Source organism: Doryrhamphus excisus, linkage group LG9 (assembly GCF_037039965.1).
Source record: "Doryrhamphus excisus strain RoL-2023G ecotype Guam linkage group LG9, RoL_Dexc_Guam_v1.1, whole genome shotgun sequence".
In the NCBI taxonomy this organism is placed as follows: domain Eukaryota; kingdom Metazoa; phylum Chordata; class Actinopteri; order Syngnathiformes; family Syngnathidae; genus Doryrhamphus; species Doryrhamphus excisus.
The window spans coordinates 2,835,504-2,859,964 of NC_136365.1; the positions used below are offsets into that span (position 1 = coordinate 2,835,504).

The following is a 24,461-nucleotide window of genomic DNA, read 5'->3' on the forward strand; positions in this document are numbered from 1 at the left end:
TGTGCGCCCCCATTGACATCCATTGGGTGGCGCCCTTGCACACAGTTTGCAAACAACAGAAGAAGAAGAAGACTGGTCCTTCTTTAACAGCCAATGGTCTGACGAAGATCTCTTCTTCTCAAACATGTCACCCATGAAGCTGTGTGTTCCTGGTGAGTGTCTTCCGTTTGTTGTTATTAAAGTCATTATGTGGTAGGATTTGATGTATATTCAGCCTGAATGGTATACAAATTGTATTTTGAACCGTTACTATTTTCTAGGAACTCTTAAAATCGACGTTGTGGATGTAAGCCATGCTAACTAGTTTGCGACCACGAGTGAGCTAACTGAGCTTTGACTTGTGCTGGTTTAGTTACTCCTTTAATTCATGCTAACGACAATATATGTGTGTCCTTCCGTTAGAGCGTAGCTATATTTTTTACGTTAAATAATGAATTCATGTAGTTGTAATATCTCTGGGCGGGGATTGTTGACTTTTACTTTCCGCGACAGGTTTCAGCGGTAAGAAGTCATGCCCATCGCCACAGGCAACATTCCTTTCTCGTTTGTGTTGACGATCTGTTTTCAAATCATTAGTGGAGTTTTTGCGAGTAAATGTACGTGTGCGCTGATCTTAGAGGTAGTTTACATGTGTGTGTACATCTAATATCTCACTGTATTAACGAACAGATGTGTTGTAATGCGCAACCATGTCGGCTGCAAACGAGGTGTGGTAAGAAACAGTTACGATGCCACCTGCTGGACAGAATTGTAACGACAAGCTCCATAGACCAAATCTTTTTTTTTTTTTTCTTCCACACAATCAGTGCCATATCCATTAATTTAAGTTTATTGGAAATCTAGTGTTTGGCTTAGGTTAGGGCGCTTGTTTTGTCATTAAAACAGCTTAACAGACATTGCTGACAAATGCCGTTTCTTTTCATCCTCATCAGTAAGTTTATTTTGTGCTCTCTCAATAACGGCGCTCGTGTCTCTTTTGCCCGGTTTGTGTTCAGGTGACAAACTGTGCAGTGTCGAAGACTGTACCCCCGGCACAGGCGTATACCTGCGGCATGGATATATCTACTCCTCACTTGCAGGCTATGTACTCAAGAAGAACGAAGGAGAGGAGGTGAGAGAGGTGTGGAGGCGGAGAAAGTGTGCTTCATGTCACGGCAAAAAAAGTCAGAGCCAAATGAAAATAGACTCGTGACAAAACAAGGGTCACTGTTTTGTTTTGAGTGGCGGATCTTGAACCTGTTAAACAGAAAGAAAAAAAAAAAAGGAATGACAATAATGTAACCGGTGTCGGGTTGCAAACACAAAGTTGATTTGTGCTTTTGTCTTTTCTTTCAGTTGCCAGTCATCTCTGTTGTGAGAGAAACTGAAACCCAGCTACTGCCTGATGTAGGAGCAATAGTCACATGTAAGGTAATAATCACCAGCCATGATTTCTATTCATTTATAAAAAGTCTATGATGGTTTTGCACTTCTGCTATTCAGTACATTCCAAATATTAGCTCTTTCCAAGTAAAATTAATTGGTGCTCTTTAACTGGATTAATTAAGTCACAAGGACGCATTAGTTGATTCCATTTAAATATTGAAATATGATTGTTAAATCGATGTCAACGTGTTTGAACGCACAGGTAACCAGCATTAACCCCAGGTTCGCTAAGGTCCACATCCTTTATGTTGGCTCCACGCCGCTGAAAGACCGCTTCAGGGGAACTATCAGGTACATGGAGGAAGAATCGTTTTGTTGGGCGTCACCAATCACTGTCATACATACAACAACACATTTTCTAAATCTGCAGAAAAGAAGACGTGCGAGCAACAGAGAAAGACAAGGTTTGCCATACATCGTTGTACAGCTTCTGTGGGCTTCACATTGAATTTAACATCATGTCTGCCTCAACTCCCCGACAGGTAGAGACGTATAAATGTTTTAGACCTGGAGATATTGTCCTGGCCAAAGTGGTATCCTTTTGTTTTTGTGTTCTAACTCATTTTTGAAAATGGATATTTTTAGTGGCATTAGGTATAGTATTATTGCATGTTATGTGATTGTGTGTCTTATCCTTGACTCGGGGTGTGACAGATCTCACTGGGCGATGTGCAGTCCAACTACCTGCTGACGACAGCTGAGAATGAGCTGGGTGTCGTGGTGGCCCACAGCGAAGCGGGTAAACTTGAATGCTTATTCAAAACTTAAAAACCGTTCCGTTCTGTGGTTGGAGTGCAGTGATTTAGAACTGCAGTGATTCATGCTGTACTGGAAACACCATCGGTTCTGCACAAGACCTGTCACATCCTCCACTCGCAGTTTTTTTTTACAACAGAGCTTCTGTGATGTTGTTTGCCGTGAAAGTTATTATTTTTGCAATTTAAGAACACAAATGGTCAATCATACTTGATGTGTAATACTGTATAATTAGGACTTTTATTAACAAACCACATAAAACAGTCATAGGCAGGCCTGCAGCTTTATATATTTTATGTGATCTTCTATTCTATCACTTTCCAACATCACCCTTCAAATCCATTTCCGGTATCATGGTCGTCATTCTGCTTTTTCCCTTTGCCATCACAACCACTTTGAGACATATATTCCCAGAAAACATTATACAATTCCCTGCGATTGGCTGACAACCAGTCCAGGGTGTACCCCCGACTCTCTGCCAAAATCAGCTGGGATAGGCTCCAGCATACCTCCACGACCCAAGTGAGGATAAGTGACATAGAAAATTGATTTATCGTTCAATTCCCAAAAACTTGTTGCTCAGTAGCATCGTATTGTGACAAGTGTTTTCCTTGTACTCAGGTGCACAGATGGTTCCCATCAGCTGGTGTGAGATGCAATGTCCACTGACGCATGCCAAAGAATTCCGCAAAGTGGCAAGAGTCCAGCCAGAGTTTCTGCAGGCCTGAAAGGTCTTGGACTTTTTTTTTTTTCCCCTTCCACAAGGAACACACAGCTTCCCTTTCTCCTGATCTTTGGGTGACCAAGGAGCCCCCTGATTTGTTTGGCTGACACTGGATGTCAATAGTGTGCCGTCACATTGATTTGCAACCAACGTGTACCAACAGTATACTGTGGTCGGGGGGGGGGGGCTTGTTGCCAGCTTAATTATAACTGGTGGTCTGATAAGAGCTGCAATCAATTATGTTGCAGTGTAGCATTCCATGTTTAGAGACAGGTTTGGGATCTTCTTCTGCGCCAGTCAGGTAGGTTACAGTAACTCCAATAAGTTAATTCTATTATCTAGCAGTTTGGACTGCAACATAGAGCAAATGTAGGTGCATATTAATGTGTTTGTGCTTTGAATAGACATTTTTTTTTTTAATTTATGCAGACTTCCCAAAGTGATAAACACCTTTTTAATACAACACATGGAAGTAAATGTCTGTTTTCCAGCACATTATGAGCCTACAAGAAATAAGTATGAAAGTATTTTATAATGTAATGAAGACCACTTGTATCTCTCTCTCTCGCTTTACTGCAGATGTCTGCATAAGTGAAATAAAACAAAACCCTGTTGCCCTGTTTGGCAGTTGACATTTTTAACAACCAATGTCATTTCACAGTAATGAAGCTCAAAAGGAGTAGGCTGAAGCAAGAAGCTAATGTACGCCTACCCCCCCATGTTATAGACATTCATGCAGTTTGAAGACATTTATTACACTAAAAAAGCAGCTGCTTTTCACCCATTGGGAGTAATATTGACTGATACAGTGGTAAACATGTCATAGGTGCAATACCAAGTTTGTGCATTGTAGAATGTACAGTATCCAGATTAAATTTGAACAACTATTCAATTAATAGTCATAATCAACACATCCATTAGCATGTGCCTATGCTGAGAAAAAGTTATATTGTCATTTCTAAATGATTGGATTTGTCAAGTGTCTGTCATACAAAGAACGTGTTGTGCAGTATGTTTATTAACGGTCAGGCTACTTCTTCCGTGTAAAAAGAGAGCGCACAGTTAAAACAACATTGTGAAGATAATATACACCAGTCCTCAGTCGTCAAAGCGGACCGACCGACATGCATTGATGTCAATAGAGAACTTTTTGGATGGTGCACTAAACCCAAGTCCTGCACCTCTGACGTTACAGTCCATTCTGCGCGTGTGAGCACGCTGAAACTCCTCCATGAGTCCTTTCTGTAAACCCTCCTGTGCATCCTTACAGAGTGCCATATTTGTTCTTGCCGTGTCCGTGGTGGTGGAAGCTGACTGGAAGCTCTTCTTAAAGCCGCCCATCAATCTGAGGAACCTGTGCTGCTGTTCGGAGCTTTCAAACTGGGCGGTGCCCCACTGGCCAAACTTCTGAGCAGAGGAAATTTGGGAGACAAATATTAGAATGAGAGTCAAGTCCTGCAATTTGCTGGATATGAAAATCAAACCAAAAGTCCACAGAAAGAAGGATCACTGACCGTAGGTTGGTTAGCTTGTTCAGGCCGAGAGGCCTTGTCAATCTCCATCTGTAAAGCCTGACGTCTTTCCTGTGACAAAGCACAACGTTTATTTCACATTGCTGAATGTGTAAGAGAACACCTTAAACTTGATGTTTTATATTTAAAGGGGACCCATTCTACTCATTTTCGGCCATATGTATCGAGTAGTGGACACCTCTAGAGTAGCTACACACAATAACACACACAGAAAGCTTTCTAGAGCTTCCTGATTCTGCGCCTCTTCAGCTTTGTTTAAATGATTATCCTGCTTCCTGCCCAAACGATCTGTGTAATTTACTCCACCCCCAGCTCTCTTCCAATCCTGTGTTTGGACACACTCCCAAGCGCTCCCGAGGACTTCAGGATTGCTTTCAGGGCTTACTTCCAAAAGCGCAAAACTCAATATCTGGCATCATTTAACATGACAATACACTATTGGGACAACATTTATAGGTCAGAAAAGAGAAAAAGTCCATTTTAAGCACAACTACTGCGGTGTATAGTAAGTATGCAGTAGTATAAGAACAAATGACAGTAAAATATTGGAAAATGGCTACCAGTGAGCAGAGATAAAAGATGCCTTGGAACCTATTAGTCCAAATTCCTTTATGGTATGTGTATAAGATACTTCCCACTGGTGCCAACCATTTATATTATATACATTATATTGATTAACAGATAAATTTCATTGATATTAAACAGCTGTTCCATGGAGCAGTGTATCAAAAGTATTATCTATGTAACTGCTGGGGGGGGAAAGGGTCATTCAAGCAACAAGATGTTCGTAAAACTGTATTGTAGATTTGAACGGTTAACAAAATGGTCACCTGGTTGATGGTAACCTCGTCCGTGTTTCCAGTCTTCTCCGACAAGAAGACCACATCCACTTGAGGAGCATCCTGATACATGAAGCCCATAACATTTTACCACAAATAAAGAACATATATGTAGAAAGATACAGAGATGAAAAAAAACAACTCACCAAGTGCTCTTCCAGCTCTTCTTTAATTTTCTTTTTTGCACTTTTTCTTTGTGTCGCTTCTTGTTCAGAGCTCTTCTTTTTGCTTTTCTTGCTCGGTTCCTTGTCTACAACCTCTAAACATGTAGGTTCCGCAAATTTGTTTTTCTTCTTCTTCTTTGTAGATTGCATCTCTTCTTCTGTGCTAACCACAGAGGATTTTCTCTTAGCCTTTTCTGCTTTTGTCTTTGGAGTTATCCTGCTTTCCTTTTTCTTTGCAGCTTTTTGCTCCTCCTGTGGTTCCTCTTTAACATCAGCGTCAGGTTCGACTCCATCTGCCTTCTTTTTTTTCTTCTTCTGCTTCACCTCCTTGATCTTCTGTCCGTCTACTGTGTCTGATGCAAATGCACGCTCAGTTAACTGGACTTTTTTTGTCTTTTTTGTTGACATTATTTCATAATTTTCAGCAGTGCCTTTTTTCCTCTTTGTCTTGTGTTTCATTTGCTCCTCCGCACTCACATTTTTGTCTTTCTTGCCTTTCTTTGGCACTTTCTCTCCTTCCTCCTCCTCCTTAACATGTTCATGTTTAACCTTTGTCCCCTTATCTTGTACCGTTTTCTTCTTCTCATTCTTTTGGATGACTCCTTTGTCATCTGCAACTTCGGAACGGTTTGTCTGAATAATCTTACTTTTCTCTTTCTTGGCTTTCTTTGCCACTTTATCTTCCTCTACTGTAATGTTTGCATCTTTGGTTTGATTCTTCAACTTTTTCTTTTGACTTTTTCCCTCTTCTTTTACCGGTCCCAGTTCAGTCCCCACCTGCTTGTCAGTCATCTCTTTCTTTTTTAGCTTCTTTTTCGTCACCTTTTTGTCGTTTTCATCCATAACATCAAGACCATTTGTCTGATTCAAAGAGTCAGTGACTGATTTCTTCTCCTTTTTCTTTGTCTTCTTCTCTTGCACCTCACCTCCTCCCTGCCAAGACTCGTCTTCTTTAATTGTTGAGTCCTGTTTTTTTGCTTTCGTCTTTTTCTTGTCATCATCTGCGGCGTTTGCAATTTCACATGGCAAGGTCCGTCTTTTCTTGTGTTTTTTCTCTTCAAGATTCTCACCGTCCTCCTCCTCGATCTTCATTTTCACTTTGCCCTCCGGCCTTTGAACAGAAGAGCTCCTGTGGTTTTCCTGTGCAAATAAAATACATGTTAACTATTCAATACCTTTTTTTCTAATATGATTACCACTCAGATGATGCAGTGGTTGTGTGTATCAACAAACCTTCCACCACTGCTTAGGGAGAGATTCTTGATCAATGTCTTTTTGCAGAACCAGTCGCTTCACCTATTGGGAAAAGAAAACCAAACTAAATAGAACTGGCACCAAATACAGTGGAGCTTCTGTGTTTGTGATTAATCTGTTCCAACAGGTCCGTCTAAAACCAATAATACAAAAAAAACTATTTTTCCCATAGGAAATAATGTAATTCCAATTAATCTGTCACTCAAAAATGCCAACACAAAGCACGTTGACATAGTTTTACATGCAGGAATGCATATAAATTACAAATCAAAGGGATAACATTTACAAAACAGAAAAAAACAAAATAACAAAGTTGCTGTAATAGGAGACCAGGGTTCAATTCCACCCTCTGCCATCTCTGTGTGGAGTTTGCATGTTCTCCCCGTGCATGCGTGGGTTTTCTCCGGGTACTCCGGTTTCCTCCCACATTCCAAAAACATGCTAGGTTAATTAGCGACTCCAAATTGTCCATAGGTATGAATGTGAGTGTGAATGGTTGTTTGTATATATGTGCCCTGTGATTGGCTGGCGACCAGTTCAGGGTGTTGCTGTAATGGTATGAGAAGACAAAATATGATGGAAATAATGTCATAATTACAAAGAGAACATTTTCACGCAAGATCCTGTGACCCCCCCCCAATTAAAAATGATATATGTTTTTTTTTATTACACACGTGAGTCTTTTCTAACTAAAATATACAAATAAAACTGTTAAATGAAATTGTGCCCAAGTTATGAATACAACCAGGCTTTGCTGTACCTCGACATAACTTACCTGATCAATGGCAATCTTGCTAGATGTTGATGGAGTCCTTTCAGAAATAAAGATCACTTCCTCATCAGAATCCGTCTGAAATGAATGAATGAAATAAAGAATGTAAGTAGTTTTGCCTTTTTAAGTATAATATTTTTAAAAGAAGTGGCACCTGGTTACAGTCTCTCTGTTGCAGTTTAATTTGAACAGCATATTATGCTACCACTAGCTTTATTAAATAATACTAAGTTATGTATTTACAAGTCAAGAGTTCAGAGACTAAAGAAAGGTTCTACTATAACTACAACGACATTGCTTGCATTGTGTTGGAGTTTAAAATAATGCTTAAGTAGCATTACTAACATGTTTTCATTGTGTGTTTAAAAACAAAGAAATCTGCAATCGTGTTGAGCGGAATGTGTTGATTCGAAGCATGCTAGCTTTGACTGTGTTGCTACGAAGCGGCAAATAAAAAGTAACATTTCTTAACGAACGCGCAGTCAAACATAATAAGATATATTTATATATATATACATTGCGTACACAGTTTTATAATACAAATATGTCAGTCGTTTCACTTACTTTGAACAACCTATTAATTCACGTGTAAAAGCGTTGATCTTCTGAACCAGGAAGTAGTTTGGTTCCGCTTCCGGTTAGCAACGAGACGCGCGTCCAGGCCGACGAGCTGTGGCTTATGAAGTTTGTACTGTATATGTAAGTATTTAACACAATTATTTATGTTATTTCAGTACATTAATTGTTCGTGTCATTTCTTACATTTACAATATAACTAAAATAATTTTTAAATTCAAGTTTCACGTAATCGAACTAGTATTGATATTACTGAATACTGTATGCGCAGTCATATTTTTTGTTGTGATAGTTTATTCAGTAGATTCAATTATAGCTAATGCTAATAGCTTAAATTCTAACAAAATGAAAATAGCTAAAGTAGTACCAATTTCACACATAATTAATTTTGCTTTTGATTTTTTTATTTTGTGTTTGTGTACATGTACAGTGAGAGCTAATTTAACCGGAGTCAAATTCCTCATTTGTGTAAGCATACTTGGCCACTAAGCTGATTCTCATTTTCAAAACTGGTAACAAGCGTCAATCCACTAACTACCAAGCAGTTTCTTTATTGCCACAATTTTCTAATATCATTCAAAAGCTATTTAACAAGTGAGAGACATGTATTAATTAGAATGAATTACTCCCGAACAGTAAACATTTTCAACCCCCATGGCATTAATTGAAATAACCGAGGAAATGACTAACGCTGTAGACCATAAAGAGTGCAGTATTTATAGATTTAACAAAAACATATGAGAGAATTAATCACAGTATCTTAAAAGTATAACACTGTGGAACCAGAGGGTTAGTTTTGAATTGTGTAAAAAGCTACTTGGCAAACACGATATCTGATGGCATACCCCAGGGGTCAATACTGCGACCCAAACTATTCAAAACTGTAAATGTCATATATTAAGCCACAAAAGACCTAAAGCTAATTAAAGACAATTCTACCACATTTTGTTCTGGAGAAAGCACTCAAGAGCTAATACATACATATAGGGTAATACAAATAGACGGCAAAAATAAACAACATAAAGTGGTAAGAAATACTTTTATACCAAACAAATATGTTTTTTTTTTAATTTTACTATATCTACAGTATTGTGCAGAGATATTGTGAAATAACTACTATAACTGTACTTCACTGACTGAGGTCATTTAAGATAATTTTGAATTGCAATGTATTGTATGTGATGTACATCAAAGCTGATGTTTACCAGTCTTCGCCATATTGCTATTATTACCTGACAACAAACATAACCAGCGAACCTGCATGTGTTACCTCGGCTTTGCTGGCATCCGCAAAGCAGGAACTTGTCACCCTCTTGGCAGCTGGAGGAATCTTTCATGGAAATATTTTATTCTCTTATTGAAAATATATTAATGTGTGGTTTCTGTCATATAAAAAGAACCAAAAAAATAGTAATAATAAACAATGAAAAAGGACAGGAGACAAATAGCAAATGAAGGCAACATTTAGGAGAAAATGTGCACTGATGTATTAGCCACTCTGTGCAAATCACATTACAAACATTCATGTTATGCTGCCTTAAAACGGTGACAGTGCAATTGCCATTAAAGGTAAATACCAGTGCTTCTCACATTTGATGAACAAACTTGATTAAAAGTCGATTAAATCATAATATCACGTAATCATGTACACATAATGTTTGCGGGATATAAAATTGTAGCATAAAATCTCACTCACAAAAGCAACATTGCAGAAACCTGAACAATAGCTCATTAATTAGCAAAAACAGATTTGGTCCAAAATGTTACCAGTGATATGATTAGATTGGCCTTTAAGTAAAATTGCTGTTTCTGCTTAAGGTTTTAATATTCATACATTTGATTTGAAAGCAAGTTTTCTCTCAACTTTTACCCAAAAAAATGTTAAACGGTTGCAGCAACACTGTAACTGTGGCAAGAATAGTTTGTTCACTTCTGGAATCGGAGTAAATCAATCAATCAATCAATCAACTGGTTGAGAAAATTGTCAAAACTGACGTCACACACTTATGGCAGCTCCAGTTGTATCAAATAATATTTTTGGTGACAGAATGTATCAATTTTTGTACTGATTTTTCTAATATTAATCATTTTTTTCACCCCGTATGGACATCCAAATCCTAGAAAACACTGAAAATCCAGACAAAAATCCAGTACGTACAATTTTACTGTTACAAGATAGTCTATCTGAAATATTACCACATACAGTAGTGACCAAATTAGCTCTGATAAAGTGCAAAATGGCAGAGTCCAAGATAGCTTGGATTTTATATGTACATATTTATATGTAAACACTCACCGATCAACCATTTAGGTACATCTGCACATTGAATAAGATCCAGTGCGAGTTTTGATTGACGCTGTTAGATGCTGTCACAATATTGTGTAATATTGTGATTGTATAACTACGCATCATACTGAATTGTTGAATTGTTTATGATACTACACAAGAGCAAATTGATCCAATTGTTGTTTTGCACTTAAAATTGTGCAGGTGTACTTAATGTTGTAGCTGGTGAATATAGTATTAAATGGCTTTTTAGTCACCCACGTGATGCAGACTTTCTAGACATGTTTTTCTGATAATATCTGTTAGCACTCTAAAATGGAAGAGTCAAATGATGAAAAATACATAAAAGGACATGTGAGTCGAAGCAAGCTTGGTGGGCTGTATGTAAATGGAATGTGAATTCACATCCTGCAGATTTGTATTGGTCCTCCTTGGAACGCTCCCTGACAGTGTGTTTACATATTAGATACAATGTGTGATGATCGTTTCAAACCACTATAAGCGGCCTTCAGTTCAGACAAAATGTCCTCATCTTTTTTTTTTTTTAAACAAGGAGGCAAAACATTCAGCAACAACATAAATACACGAATCTCATTGTGCTGTCGTCAGTCCATCTTGTGTGATATGTTTTAGGCATCAGTTAGGCATCAAGAAATGAAGGAGCAGACGTGTGTGATGTCACGTTACCACTTTACCAGAGTCGTCTTCCAGTGTAGTTAATAGGAGCCGTGGGCATCTGTGATGTATTGAAACGTGAAAATGAAAAAGTCAGATGAGTCCATTGAAATAGTTATTGATCACTGACCTATTTTTAAACGGGTGTACTCACCGTACCGCCATTCATAACAAGAGCCATTTCAGTCGGTTGGTAGACATGACCTCTGAAAGCGATTCCGGGGCGAATGCTCCCGTGATTGCTCGGGTAGTTTCCACTGCGGAGAGCTGACAGACAGCGCAGTAAAAATGAAAGGAGTCAGTCACCGTAACTGATCACTAAAGTAGGGATTCTCAACTGGTGGCTCGTGACCAGACCGTATTCGGTGTGTTTCACGAGCACATCTCTGCGACATTTTATTACAATATTGGAATTGTACTTTTCACACTGACTTTTTCAACTCGCCAAAAAAAATCTTCCCGTGTGATCGGCGTCTAATAATATCACGGTACATACCATTTCTGGCTAACCTGAACAATTTTATTTAAAAACATTTAAGCGCATATAGTGCACAGGCGGCAGCACGGCGGTCTAGTGGTTAGTGCGCAGACCTCACAGCTAGGAGACCAGGGTTCAATTCCACCTTTGTCCATCTCTGTGTGGAGTTTGCATGTTCTCCCTGTGCATGCGTGGGTTTTCTCCGGGTACTCCGGTTTCCTTTAATTGACGACTCCAAATTGTCAATAGGTATGAATGTGAGTGTGAATGGTTGTTTGTCTATATGTGCCCTGTGATTGGCTGGCGACCAGTCCAGGGTGTACCCCGCCTCTCGCCCAAAGACAGCTGGGATAGGCTCCAGCACCCCCCGCGACCCTCGTGAGGAAAAGCAGTAGAAAATGAATGAATGAATGAATAGTGCACAGGGGATACTCAATACTATTATTAGACTTTGATTAGGGCCAGTTAAAAAATGGATGGCGGCCTGCATTTGGCTCGCAGGCCTTAGTTTGGTCACCCCTGCTTGAGTGGGGATGTAACATGCCGACGGTGGCTCACAAAATGGCTGAGTGCTGTGAAGTCTCATCACTGCAGGTCATGTTGTGTCGTATGGGGGAATTCAGCCCACAATGCAGACTCCTAGGTGTGATGGGAGGCAAATTTCTTGTAATACAGAATGTGTATTAGTAGAAACTGGTGTTATTGTTGTGAATATTTCTCTTTCTTCACCCTTGGCTGTGTTTTGATGAGTCCAGTGTTCTTGGCGTGACATCACAGCCAAGATGGCTGCAGTTCAAATAACTTGCAGGGGTGTGTTTGATTTGGCGTCCTGAGCCCTTTAAAGTGTGATGATGTGTTTTACGAGTGCAATATACGTGTATCTAATAACAGCCATAAGATGAATTACAGCCATATTTGACATACTGTATGTGACAATATATCTATATGGTGTAAATATGTAAAAAAAAAATTTGATAGCTTTTAAAGGGGAATAATTATGCTCATTTTCGGCCCTTTTGTATTGAGTTGTGGACTCCTATAGAGCAGCTAGACTTGATAACCCACACAGAAAGCTTTGTAGAGCTTCCAGAATCTGCACCTATTCCAGCTGTATTTCCACCCACAGCCCGCCTCCAGGCCACTCACACTCAGCTTGCACAGCTAACAGCTTGTACAGCTTGTACCCGGGCACTAATGAAGTCACTGGTTGGATTGAGATGGAGAGTTCTCACAAAGCTAACTGTGATGTCACAGTGAGCTGGTGTTAGAAAAAAAAAACTCTGAAACCAACGTTCAGAGCCCAATTGTCCCATTCTTTCAGGGCTTGCTTCTTCATTATCTGATACTTTGGCATCATGTAACACAATAATTTTAACAACATTTATAGTTCAGAAAATGTCCCCATCTGGGGTATTAATCAAGTTTATCTACCTAGCTTTCTGTACACTGTACTACAAAAAAGGACTTTATTTATTTTAATAATTTTATACTCATTTACATGCCTCAGAATTTAAACAATTTGCGTTTCTCCGTGGTTGCCTAGCAACTACACACTTGCAGCTGGTTTTTGCTCCCACTTGGTGTCAAAAGTGCGACCCCCTATGTTCCACTTTTAAGACCGCATTCAAACAGAAATGTGCAACAACAACACTGACAGACACACACATAGCGTGGGCGTACTTGCACTGTGCTCCTCCATAGAAAAGGCCTGGTTTTCCTGGAAGCCTTGATGAGAATGTGCAGAGAGCTCGTCTCTGAAGTGTGGAGGAGGTGTCGTCTCGCTGGTGTCAAAGAAATCTTGCGTGCCACATTGTGGACGGTTCCAGAGGCACAGGTGGCTCTCTGGAATGGCGTGGAACAGCAGCAGAATCCAGCCCTGGACGATGAGGGCCACCGCCAGAGCAGGCTCATCCAGAAGACGGTCTTCTGCCTTTTCCGCTCCTCCGCCTGACCTCCCCGCTTTACCCCTGAGCCTCACCGCTTGGCTCCCGTAAAGATAGAAGCCGAGCCAGGCCACCCAAAGCAACGCTGATGCAAGACTTGCCAGGAAGAGCCACACTGCGTTACATTTCCATCTCCTTTTGTCGTTCTCTCCTTCTCTATCCTCCTCACTGTCATGCGGTGCCTCGACTCCAAACTCGCCCCCACATAACACCACCCCTAGAGAGAGCCCCATAGCTATGAGGAGCAGCCCTAGGGTGTAGCTGCATGTCAAAGCAAAGTCCAAAGGTGGATATTCACAGGCTGGGTGTCCCTCCCTGACTACAGTGAGAAGAACCCATTCAGCAGAGATGATCCCCTGAACCAAGGCCAAGGCCAGGCCAAGTGCAGCCAGCGAGCTACCTGAGGGGCTTGACTTCCCGACCACCAGCCTCCTAAGACGCACACCTTGCACCAATAAGCTAGAGAAGCACAGGGCAAAAAGGGGGCCCCAGAAGGCCCTGCGAATCACACACAGAATCTGGTTCTTTCCCACAAGGAAAGCAATAGAAATTAGGAATATTCCAAGGAGCGTGCCCAGTAGCAGGAGAAGCGGTCCCACACCAGATCGTCTGGCTGGGTCAGAGATCGAGCGCAGTTTGACGAGCAGGAGCGTAGACAGGATCAGCGAGGTGAGGCCCCCACTGCAGGCCAACGCCTCCAGAACAACACCCCACACTGACTCCAGGTCACACAGTACTCTGTATGAAGGTTTCACATTCTCACTGCATCCCAGCGGAGGAGGAGGTGATGGGTGCGATGTGCAATAGCCGATGAGCAGCAAGAGGAAGATGGTGAAAGCGTTGACAGCCATCTTGAAGGGATAAAGAGGAGATGAACCAGTTAAATAAAAGAGACAAAAGACAAGGTTTCAGTCATCACAGAGTACAAAATATGCATTTTCACTTCACTGTCACATATCAGACATTAATATTCTTCTCTTTGGAAACACACTCATGCACTCACGGCACAAAACAGAACTGCTTTTAGCACTGGGCAATAGTTTCCATGGTAACGGAAACAGCGTGGGCTGACATCGTACACTGGGCTTTGAGATGTCGAGCTTTAGGAACCAAAAACACAGACACGCACGCATCCGATAATTAAGCGTACTTGTGAGGACCTGTTATGATGTAAGAATCTAGAATTTTAGTAAATCAAACATAACAGCAGAAACACTAACATATACTATATTTATGTATCTTCCAGTGAAATTGTTCCAAACTTACCTTATTTTAATAATTCATAACAAAGAGGTGTCTCATTCTTCCATTCATCCTTTGGCACCAAGTCAAATTTTAGGCTTGCAGAGACCAAACAGCTTCCATGTTGCATTTGAAAATGTCCCGTAAGTTCTTTTGTCAAATAGATGACGTCTGGCTGCTGCTGAGCCGCAACAACTTCCTCTCTTCTCCCTTTTTCAGTGTCCTCTTCCTGGCACCCTTCTATCCCTCCGCTTGCTCCAACTCAGTCTATCTGCTTGTTTCTCTCTCCCTGCTTCATGCTGACTGTGCGGAGGTGTCAACAGAGATGCAATCCCAGCTTTGCTGGCGCTCACCCACACATAGGAAGCAGGGACTGCTGGAGCGCTCGTCTAACCAGGAAATAATGAGCACTCCGCTACACATTCAAAGTTGCTCTAGTCCAACTGTGTTATTTGGCACTTGTAATTCAGACCACTCAAGTGAAATAGCGTCACACTTGGACTTAAGTGAGGATAGTTGTTCACCTGATTTTGGTCAATAATTGGTCAATTCTTCATTTCAAAGGTGTTTTGGCTCGTCAAATGAGGAGGGGATTTGGAGACACGAAAGCAGATGGTCAGCGCTCTGAGGCCACGTGGCTATCCTTGTAGGAAATGTTACATAACAGTCTATCTGGCATCATTTAGCCAAGTCTCCCATTAGGGTGGACTAATCTCCTGCCCTGGAGATGAGCTCTTGTAGGTCTGGAGACAGGACGGGATCTGAAAGGGACCGTGGCAAGCAGCAGGAGCTATAGAACTTGGCAATCAAGCCACTTTGGATCAGTGTTGCTGGCAGATACGCCCGTTAGTGACAGATTATAGTCAGACGCCTGGAGAGGCCAAAGCTGGTTTGTGTTACACAAATAAACGCAGAGAGACACACAAACAAGCATGGAAGTAAAGGAGAGCAGACGTGGGAGTTACCACTTTGATTGGCAGTTTATTTCCTTCACGAAGGGTGAGCTAAGTGCATCGTGGTGGCTGCAGATACCAGGCCTGGAGTTGCTATTTGACAGAAACTGGTGTGTCTTGTAAAGGGGATGCTGTACAGTACAGTACAGTACAGTACCTATAGGTGCTTGAGTGTCACCATATGTTTTCAGGACCCCTTACTGGTAATGGTAATGGTAATGGTAATGGTTTAATTTCATTTGAACATGCATCAGATTACAATTGAGTGCATCCCATAATCAAATCCCAGTTCCACATGTCCAAAAGGAGTAGGAAGAAGCAAAGCTTATTAAATCCTACCCCTCCATCTGGTACTTTTACAATCAGTAACTGTTACATTTGTTCACTTCCTGCTTTCCATAATACAGTTTAAGGTTTTTTTTTTGTTGTTGTTGTTTTTTAATAATGCACCTCGTACCAAAGTACGAGGTGATATGAGCATCCAATGACATAATGTGTACCATAGTAAGTGTCAATATAGTGATATATATAGCACATCATGACTGGTTCAAGACTCTTCATCCTTGTATGTAGCAAACATCAACTGCTTGTATTGTTTCTTGAATTGGCTCATCGTTGTGCATTGTTTGAGGTCCTTACTCAATCCGTTCCGTAGTTTGATTCCACATACTGAAATGCTATGGCTTTTTAACGTAGTCCTAGCATATAAGTGTTTCAAATGTACTTCTTCCCTGAGATCATATTTCTCCTCTCTTGTAGAGAAGTATTGGATGACATTTTTAGGTAATTGGTTATTTTTAGCTTTATGCATTATTTTAGTTGTTTGAAGATTAACTATATCAGCAAGTTTAAGTATTTGTGATTTTAGAAATAAGGAGGATACTGTACTTCCTTAGGTGCTTGAGTGTCAACATATGTTTTGGACACCAGCATTTTGTTATTGTTCTCATAAAATAAGCACATTTGGTTTGTTTGGGTTGAAATATGCTATGAATGTTAGAAGAATGAGAAACTCTTGGCCATTTTTCATTTTGTGAAAGTAGCTCTCATAAGAAAAAACGTTGGAGACCAGTGGTGTAAAGAGGGCGCCTGAGTAAACAATTATACTTTATTGAGGCTTGCCAGATGCTTGACACGCCTATAGCTGAGACAACTGCCTCTTTGGAAGGTTATTAAGCTACGTGTAATACACAATATGTCGAGATATAACATTTTTTAATCACAGCTACATCATAAGAAGCAAATGAAATGAACCAAAAAGAACAATAACATTTGACAGATGCAGGTTTGTACTGTATTTGGAGGGATTTGGATCTCATTTTCATATGTTCCAAACACCAAACCAACTCAGACCATCAGGATAAAACTCGGGGGGGTCTATAGGACCCTGAGTACATGCACTCTCCTACAAATGTATTTATTTTTGTTGTAGCATGAAAACTTTGTTTTTTTTTAAATATCAAAATATGATTATGACACAAGAAATTGATATGTATTTGCATCTATTTTTATCCCATAGGGGCCAAGGCTGTTACAGTATCATTATCACTGTCTTGAGTGATATTAAATGTCCATAACTAAATGCTATGAAAGTGAGTTTGCGTAAAATGTATACTGTATTTTCCAGACTATAAGTTGCACTTTTTTTCATTGGTTGGCTGAATGTTACAACTTCCAAGATGACGTAATGTCTGTTTTGATCAAGTAGTTTGTAAAATAAATTACCCGCAAAATATGTGTTTTATACTCCAGTGTGACTTATGTATATGTTTTTTTCTACCGAATTATGCATTTTTGGCCTTGTGCAATTTATACTCCGGAGCGACTTATAGTCCAGAAAATACTGTACTTGTTTCAGTTCTTCCAAAGACTTAAGATCCACTGGTAAAGGGACATAACAAGCGACACAAGTGCTGACTAAACAGCACGTTACCTCTAATCTGGGTAATCCAGTCATCACTTCAGTCCATCCTATAGATCCTTGTCAAGTATGGTCGAGCCTATAATCCCTCCATTATCCTGCAGCTATGTCATGGCGATTGTCATGCACAGAGTACACGATGGCTCACTTTCACTTTATGTAGTGTATATGCTGTTAAATGTAATGATATCCCACACGTTTGTTTTTAAACTGTCCTTAATGCTCATTCGTTTTTAACACTGTGAGGGATGTAATCATTTAACAACATACGTATGTGTATTTATTATTGTGGTTGCAGAGCTGTCTTTAGTTTCTACAGTATTTGGCTTATTTGGTTAGGTGAGAGAGACTTATCGAAAAGATGCAGTTCAGTTGTTGCTCTAATTAAATTGTACAGCTAAAGCTAATGTAGTACACAGAACCACAGAGATCGAGCTTCTTATTATATTATTCCACAGGCATGGAAAAACTGCCACAGCCATAACAGTCATCATGATTTCATGATCACAAAATATATGATGTCATAGAAGACGTTGATTCATACTGTATGTTCAATGGGTCATCACCTCAGATGCGCTTATAGACGTGGATAGGCGTGCCACAGGTGCCACAGGAATGCTTCACATCCTTGCATGATTTAACGCAAAATGGGATCAAACTGAAAGGCCAGAGGCTGTAGGGAGAACAACAAAAGAGTCATAACACTGTATGCTGTATTGATATGAATTCGTATGTTTCAACTCACAGAAGCACAAACAGCACGGCGAAAATAGTCCAAGTGAGATTGCCATTTCTGTACTCGGTTAGAGTAAGACCGGTGGTACGGCAATGAGGACATGTCATCACCATAGGACGATCCTTGATTGGTCTTTGGGGTGCTACAGTTACTGGATTCACAATGAGAGACCAAATGAAACAGATATAACAAAACACACAAATCACACTGATAGGGAATGGAAAGACTCACCAGGTGGCACAACCGGAAATTGGGGTGCACCGGGTTGCATAACCTGAAACTGGGGTGCACCTGGTTGCATAACCTGAAACTGGGGTGCACCGGGTTGCATAACCTGAAACTGGGGTGCACCGGGTTGCACAACCTGAACCTGGGGTGCACCAGATTGCACAACCTGAACCTGGGGTGCACCGGGTTGCACAACCTGAACCTGGGGTGCACCGGGTTGCACAACCTGAAGATGGGGTGCACCCGGTTGCACGACCTGAAGCTGGGGTGCACCAGGTTTGGAAACTGGCATTTCATGTGCTGGAAGAGACGGAGTGAAAATGAAGATCAGTGCTCACATACAGACAATAAACTGAATGTCACTAATGGCTTACCGGTTTGTTGAACTGCCATAGTTTGGGGGGGACCGATGTATGGGGGTGGCATTGGTACTGCGGCTGGCTGACTCTTCCCCATGTGGATGTGGATATCTGCCATGTGCTGTGTTTTATAGAGTCCAATGGAGGGAGATTGTAGATTTTAGAGAAATACATGCTCATATTCATTTTGAACCCCTTCGCATGTTCAAAAAGGAGTAGGAAGAAGCAAAGCTTATTCCGTTTCACATCAATTGCTAACACATTTGTTCACTTCCTGTATTCAACATGTACCATTTACTATTTTTTTTAAATGGACACCAGATTGAAATACCACATGATAAAGCAGTGTTGTGATAGATTGATAATTTATGGAACATTGACAATAAAATAACAATAAATATAAAATAATTAGTGATGGAGTTAATAGCTGACCCACAACGCCCCCCTAAATAAATGGCTTTATAAATGAAAACTCCTCCAGAAAAAAAGCAGAAGACATAGCCACTCATCGCTCATGTCGTCTTAGTAACCATCCAATGGGAGTGATGGAGGCGTGGGTGCGCGGTGATGCGCCTGAAAAATACCCCTTCATATGAAGCAGTGTACCTTTACAGCAAACTTTATTATAAGTCATAGTTATAAAGACTAGCTTATGGGAGAATTAATTGTCAAAACGTAAACAAGGAACATAGAAGCTTATTGTTAAAGCGCATGTATTTATGTCAACCTTTACTTAGTGTGTTATTACTGATATGACAGGTACATGGGTGTTACAACCAAGAGGAATATAATATATTTAATCAGGACATAGGAGGCGAGAAAATAATTTCAACAAAAGTTTTCTTCTGCTTTTCCATTTTTTTTCTTAGTTTATTGATATCAATAAACTTTGATGCCTTGATTTCTCACCTCCTGTGTCCAGTGTTGGCAACTTGGCCTCTTTATCTTTAAATCTGACAAGTTTCCAAACCCTCTTGGTGACATATTTTTTGGGGGATTTTAGGAGGGTCAAAATAGTAAAGTATGTTATGTTCCACACTGGAACTGTGTTCTGGGTGACCTGAAATGGTATTTTCTGAAAATGGCTTCCAAAGTGGTAAAATCTGGAAAAGCCGGCTTGTTGTCATGTAGAAAGGCAATACGAGAATAATGATGTCACCTCGTCACATAACAAGATATGATAATATCTTTACAGTTGTTTCCTTATACTCTATAACGACACACAGAAGTAATTTTACTGCTCGTAAGCAGAACACAACAGACTTATGCACATTTGTAAGTTGTCCATACTGTAGGTGTGAATGTGAGTGTGAATGGTTGTTTGTCTATATGTGGCCTGTGATTGGCTGCCGACCAGTGCATTATGTACCCCACCTCTCAATCCAGCTGGAATAGGCTCCAGCTCACCTGTGAATGGAGAAATATCACAATCTAATTAAAAATCATTCATTCATTTTCTACTGCTTTTCCTTATGAGGGTCGCAGGGGTTGCTGGAGCCTATCCCAGCTGTCTTCAGGCGAGAGGCGGGGTACACCCTGGACTGATCGCCAGCCAATCACAGGGCACATATAGACAAACAACCATTCACACTCACATTCATTCCTATGGACAATTTGGAGTCGTTAATTAACCTAGCATGTTTTTGGAATGTGGGAGGAAACCGGAGTACCCGGTGAAACTCCACACAGAGATGGCCGAGAGTGGAATTGAACCCTTGTCTCCAAGCTGTGAGGTCTGCGCGTTAACCACTCGATCGCCGTGCAGCAATTAAAAATCATCTATTTTTTAAAAGAACAAATACATAAAGTTGTGACTTATATCCATCCATCCATTTTCTGTAACTGAACGCTACCTTCATGGAAATAAGGCAAGCCAACCTCTCATCGGTGACTGTATCTGTTATTACAATCACCTTTTTGAATATAAAAAGCAGCCTCAGAAGCTAAAATTCAACCTAATTCCTAATTTCAGATGTCATTCAGTTTAGGCACTAAAGCATAGTATATCATACACACAAAATAAATACACAGCTGACAGGGCATACCTGGTATAAGAGAGTCTGGCAGCAGGTTTGAGCGCTAGTGGCAAGGAAAACTGTACATAAGCCGATGCTTCAGAGAAGGTGGAGCAACACACCTACAAAAAGTTTTTGGTCCAGGTGGAACTTGCTGAAAGTTGTTTAACCAAACATCAGGGGTGGTGTATGTACTATATAATGATCATTATCATAAATAAAAAATCCATTCAATTTACTCTGTGTACAGTATTCAAAATCTGTAATGTTAAACTAATTCTGACCATAAATACTCTGTATTAAATAAATACTGTGTTTGTTTGTATGTTCTTCACTTTACTTCATGTTATAATATGGTATGATTACAGTGGTAAAAGAGAAGTGCAAAACACCTCATCAATACCAACAAATTAAATATATTTTTTCCCATCACAGTTAGCATCACATCAAATAAAACAAACTAAAAAGTACAATAACAGTTGATGCAGGCTGTACTGTACTACTGTATGTATTTGGTTGGTTATATTATTCTAATGTTCTTGTGTTCCAAATACCAAATCTTTTAGCAACTCTTTATCACAGTAAATTGTTTGAATAGACTGAAAACAAGAGCTGTCAAATGATTAAAAATTTTAACCAGATTAATCACAGATAAAAAAAAACAATTAATCACCATTAGCAACTGTCTGCAAATGTCTGAAATACGCAATTTTTTTTACTGTATTTAATGAATACAAAGATAAATGGTGCTATATATTTGTATAGGTCCGCAGGATGATGAGTGGTTAGGCCACACAGCCAGGAAACCTGGGTTCGATTCTCCTCTCGCATCTCTGTGTGAAGTTTGCATGTTCTTCCCATGCATGTGTGAGTTTTCTCTGGTTACTCCGGTTGCATGCTAGATTAATTGGCGCCTCCAAATTATCCATAAGTATGAATGTGAGTGTGAATGGTTGTTTGTCTATATGTGCACTGCAATTGGCTGGCGACCAGTCAGCTAGGATAGGCTCCAGAATACCTGCGACCCTAGTGAGGATAAGCGACATAGAAAATGAATGAATGAATATATTTGTATGTATTAAGAGCTCCAAATGAACCGAATCAAGTCTAACAGTAGCAGAACATTTGAATCACACTTTAAAACGCGTAATTCTGAGCATTGAGGGATTGTGTTCACAGACGTCATGTAATATTTCTCTACAAACAATGCTAAATTGTATTCACTCATCAAAACACTCATCAAAAGTGCTTCATGGGGCACAGCAACAGGCTGTCTGTGTATCTTCAACATGGAGACAAGTCCCGGTATACTTACATGCGCTGGCCCAAACAGAACACTTGGAGATAGATAAACAGAAGCGTAATGTTTAAGCAGGTACATTTATTGCGTCAACCTTTAATTGTCGTGTTGGCATTACTGTTGCATGGCAATGTGGAAAACCTGCCAGTCAAGTCTGGTAGATTTTTTTAAATGTTTGACATGGTATGACAGGCATTTGGGTATGTTTTGGGTCAGTAGTTTTCAACTGGTTTGGTTACTGACAAGCAGCGAATCAAATTTAGGAAACTTTTCAACTCATCATTCATTTTCTACCACTTATCCTCACGAGGGTCGCTGGGGAGAGGCGGGCGAGAGGCAGGGTACACCCTGGACTGGTCGCCAGCCAATCACAGGGCACATACGTATAGACAAACAACCATTCACACTCATATTCATTCCTATGGACATGCTAGGTTAATTGGCGACTCCAAATTGTCCAGAGGTATGAATGTGAGTATGAATGGTTGTTTGTCTATATGTGCCCTGTGATTGGCTGGCGACCAGTCCAGGGTGTACCCAGGTGTATCCCAGACAGCTGGGATAGGCTCCAGCACCCTCGCAACCCTCTTGAGGATAAGCGGTAGAAAATTAACGAATCAATGAATTACATGGGTGGCACAGAGGTCTAGTGATTAGCGCGCAAACCTCACAGCTAGGAGACCAGGGTTCAATTCCACCCTCGGCCATCTCTATGTGGAGTTTGCATGTTCTCCCCGTGCATGCGTGGGTTTTCTCCGGGTACTGCGGTTTCCTCCCACATTCCAAAAAACATGCTAGGTTAATTGGCCACTCCAAATTGTCCATAGGTATGAATGTGAGTGTGAATGGTTGTTTGTCTATATGTGCCCTGTGATTGGCTGGCGACCAGTCCAGGGTGTACCCCGCCTCTCGCCCAAAGACAGCTGGGATAGGCTCCAGCACCCCCGCAACCCTTGTGAGGATAAGCGGTAGAAAATGAATGAATGAATGAATTACATCTCCCTTGGATCTTGGATTATAGCTCAGCAACATGACCTGTAATGTCATAAACTGGCCACTTGGTAGAAGCATTCCACCAAGAATCTAATGGGAAGTCTGGTACACCAGACAGCTTTTGTGTAATTTTTGTCACATGTTGTGACTCCTTTTAAAATTATTTTTCTGTTTGGCTTCCTGATTTTGTTTAGATTCATTTCACTTGTTTTGCTGCTTGTCAGTGTAAACAGCATGTGGTTCACAAATGACCAAATGGATATGGGCTACAGTATTCCTTTGTTTATCAATTCCATCCATAGTCCTAGCAGTGTGACCTATCACATTCAGGTACTGACTTGTACACAGATCAAATTGCCCCTGTACTCCCGGGACAACAGCCAGACTCTAAAATGGACTTTCCCAGAAAAGGCTGAGGAGTGTGACCCCCATCTGGAATGCAACCTCTCTGAATGTCCACCACTCCGATCTACCAAAGTGCTTTGATTTCGCTGTATTTTGTATGCTGTATGCTGGAGCCTTTGGCATTTGCTCTCCTGCATCCCATATGGACTCCAAAAAGGTTGGGTACCCTGGACTGCTTTTAGGAATGTAAGCACAAACTACAGTCGAAGGCTCAAGGAAATAACTGTCTTGTTCACCAGGGACTACACCAACACGTATAGACAGCAAGCCAATTAAGAAGCTTCCAACAAGAGCAAACCTATTGCACTTTTCCAACTATAATTAGTTGGCTGCTTGGTGACGCCATAAAGCCTGTCAGCAGCTCCTAAATGGCTTTAGTTTGCTAGACGACATGATCATTGTCACTTATACTGGATCACTGAAGTCACTGTTGATGTTCAATGACAATCACATCCATCTCATTGGTCAATGTAATGAGTGATGTCAGACATTCTGCAAAACATAGACATAGACCAGGGGTCTCAAAGTCAATTTACCTGGGGGCCACTGGAGCTAGGGTCTGGGCAAGGCTGGGCCGTATCAGGCTTTTCCAAAAAAAAAAGTAAAATGTATCATTTTGACTCCCAAGTTGAAACTTCTGCTCTGTTGTGTACTCATTCCATCATTGAGAAAAAGCTATAAAAAGGAATCATAAAAAGCTCTATATGCATATGGCACAACCAACATGTAAGACTCAGTTGATGTCTCTCTCTGGAGAACAAACACACATATTCATCCTCCGGAAGAGAGTATCTAATGATTTTTTTTCTCCCTTTCCTTTGGCGAAGAGGCCAATTTTCCTGAAGCTGTGATAACTCCTCGTTGATTAGCTTTGAACACGTTGA

The 24,461-nt window shown here is 40.5% G+C and overlaps 4 protein-coding genes across 4 annotated transcripts; 1 reads left to right on the top strand and 3 right to left on the bottom strand.

Annotated features, from left to right (window-relative positions):
* The first annotated feature begins 41 nt into the window (after positions 1-41).
* Positions 42-3,735, top strand: exosc1 (exosome component 1). Its single transcript, XM_058090405.2, has 8 exons — positions 42-152; positions 996-1,111; positions 1,336-1,410; positions 1,628-1,716; positions 1,796-1,829; positions 1,908-1,958; positions 2,080-2,164; positions 2,803-3,735. Exons 1-8 carry the CDS (start codon positions 125-127, stop codon positions 2,907-2,909), a joined length of 585 nt encoding a protein of 194 aa, XP_057946388.1. The 5' UTR covers positions 42-124; the 3' UTR covers positions 2,910-3,735.
* knop1 (lysine-rich nucleolar protein 1) lies at positions 3,376-8,086 on the bottom strand. The gene is made up of 7 exons (XM_078793180.1): positions 8,044-8,086; positions 7,470-7,543; positions 6,674-6,736; positions 5,423-6,580; positions 5,268-5,339; positions 4,420-4,488; positions 3,376-4,312 (listed from the first exon to the last, which is right to left on the bottom strand). Exons 4-7 carry the CDS (start codon positions 6,530-6,532, stop codon positions 4,004-4,006), a joined length of 1,560 nt encoding a protein of 519 aa, XP_078649306.1. The 5' UTR covers positions 6,533-6,580; positions 6,674-6,736; positions 7,470-7,543; positions 8,044-8,086; the 3' UTR covers positions 3,376-4,003.
* A 2,804-nt stretch (positions 8,087-10,890) lies between these two features.
* gprc5bb (G protein-coupled receptor, class C, group 5, member Bb) lies at positions 10,891-15,044 on the bottom strand. The gene is made up of 4 exons (XM_058090385.2): positions 14,692-15,044; positions 13,163-14,276; positions 11,159-11,271; positions 10,891-11,065 (listed from the first exon to the last, which is right to left on the bottom strand). Exons 2-4 carry the CDS (start codon positions 14,274-14,276, stop codon positions 11,021-11,023), a joined length of 1,272 nt encoding a protein of 423 aa, XP_057946368.2. The 5' UTR covers positions 14,692-15,044; the 3' UTR covers positions 10,891-11,020.
* Positions 15,045-16,994: 1,950 nt separating this feature from the next.
* Positions 16,995-21,004, bottom strand: LOC131140194 (uncharacterized). Its single transcript, XM_078793176.1, has 5 exons — positions 20,910-21,004; positions 18,880-18,985; positions 18,509-18,805; positions 18,287-18,419; positions 16,995-18,214 (listed from the first exon to the last, which is right to left on the bottom strand). Exons 2-5 carry the CDS (start codon positions 18,980-18,982, stop codon positions 18,109-18,111), a joined length of 639 nt encoding a protein of 212 aa, XP_078649302.1. The 5' UTR covers positions 18,983-18,985; positions 20,910-21,004; the 3' UTR covers positions 16,995-18,108.
* Between the last annotated feature and the right edge of the window lie 3,457 nt (positions 21,005-24,461).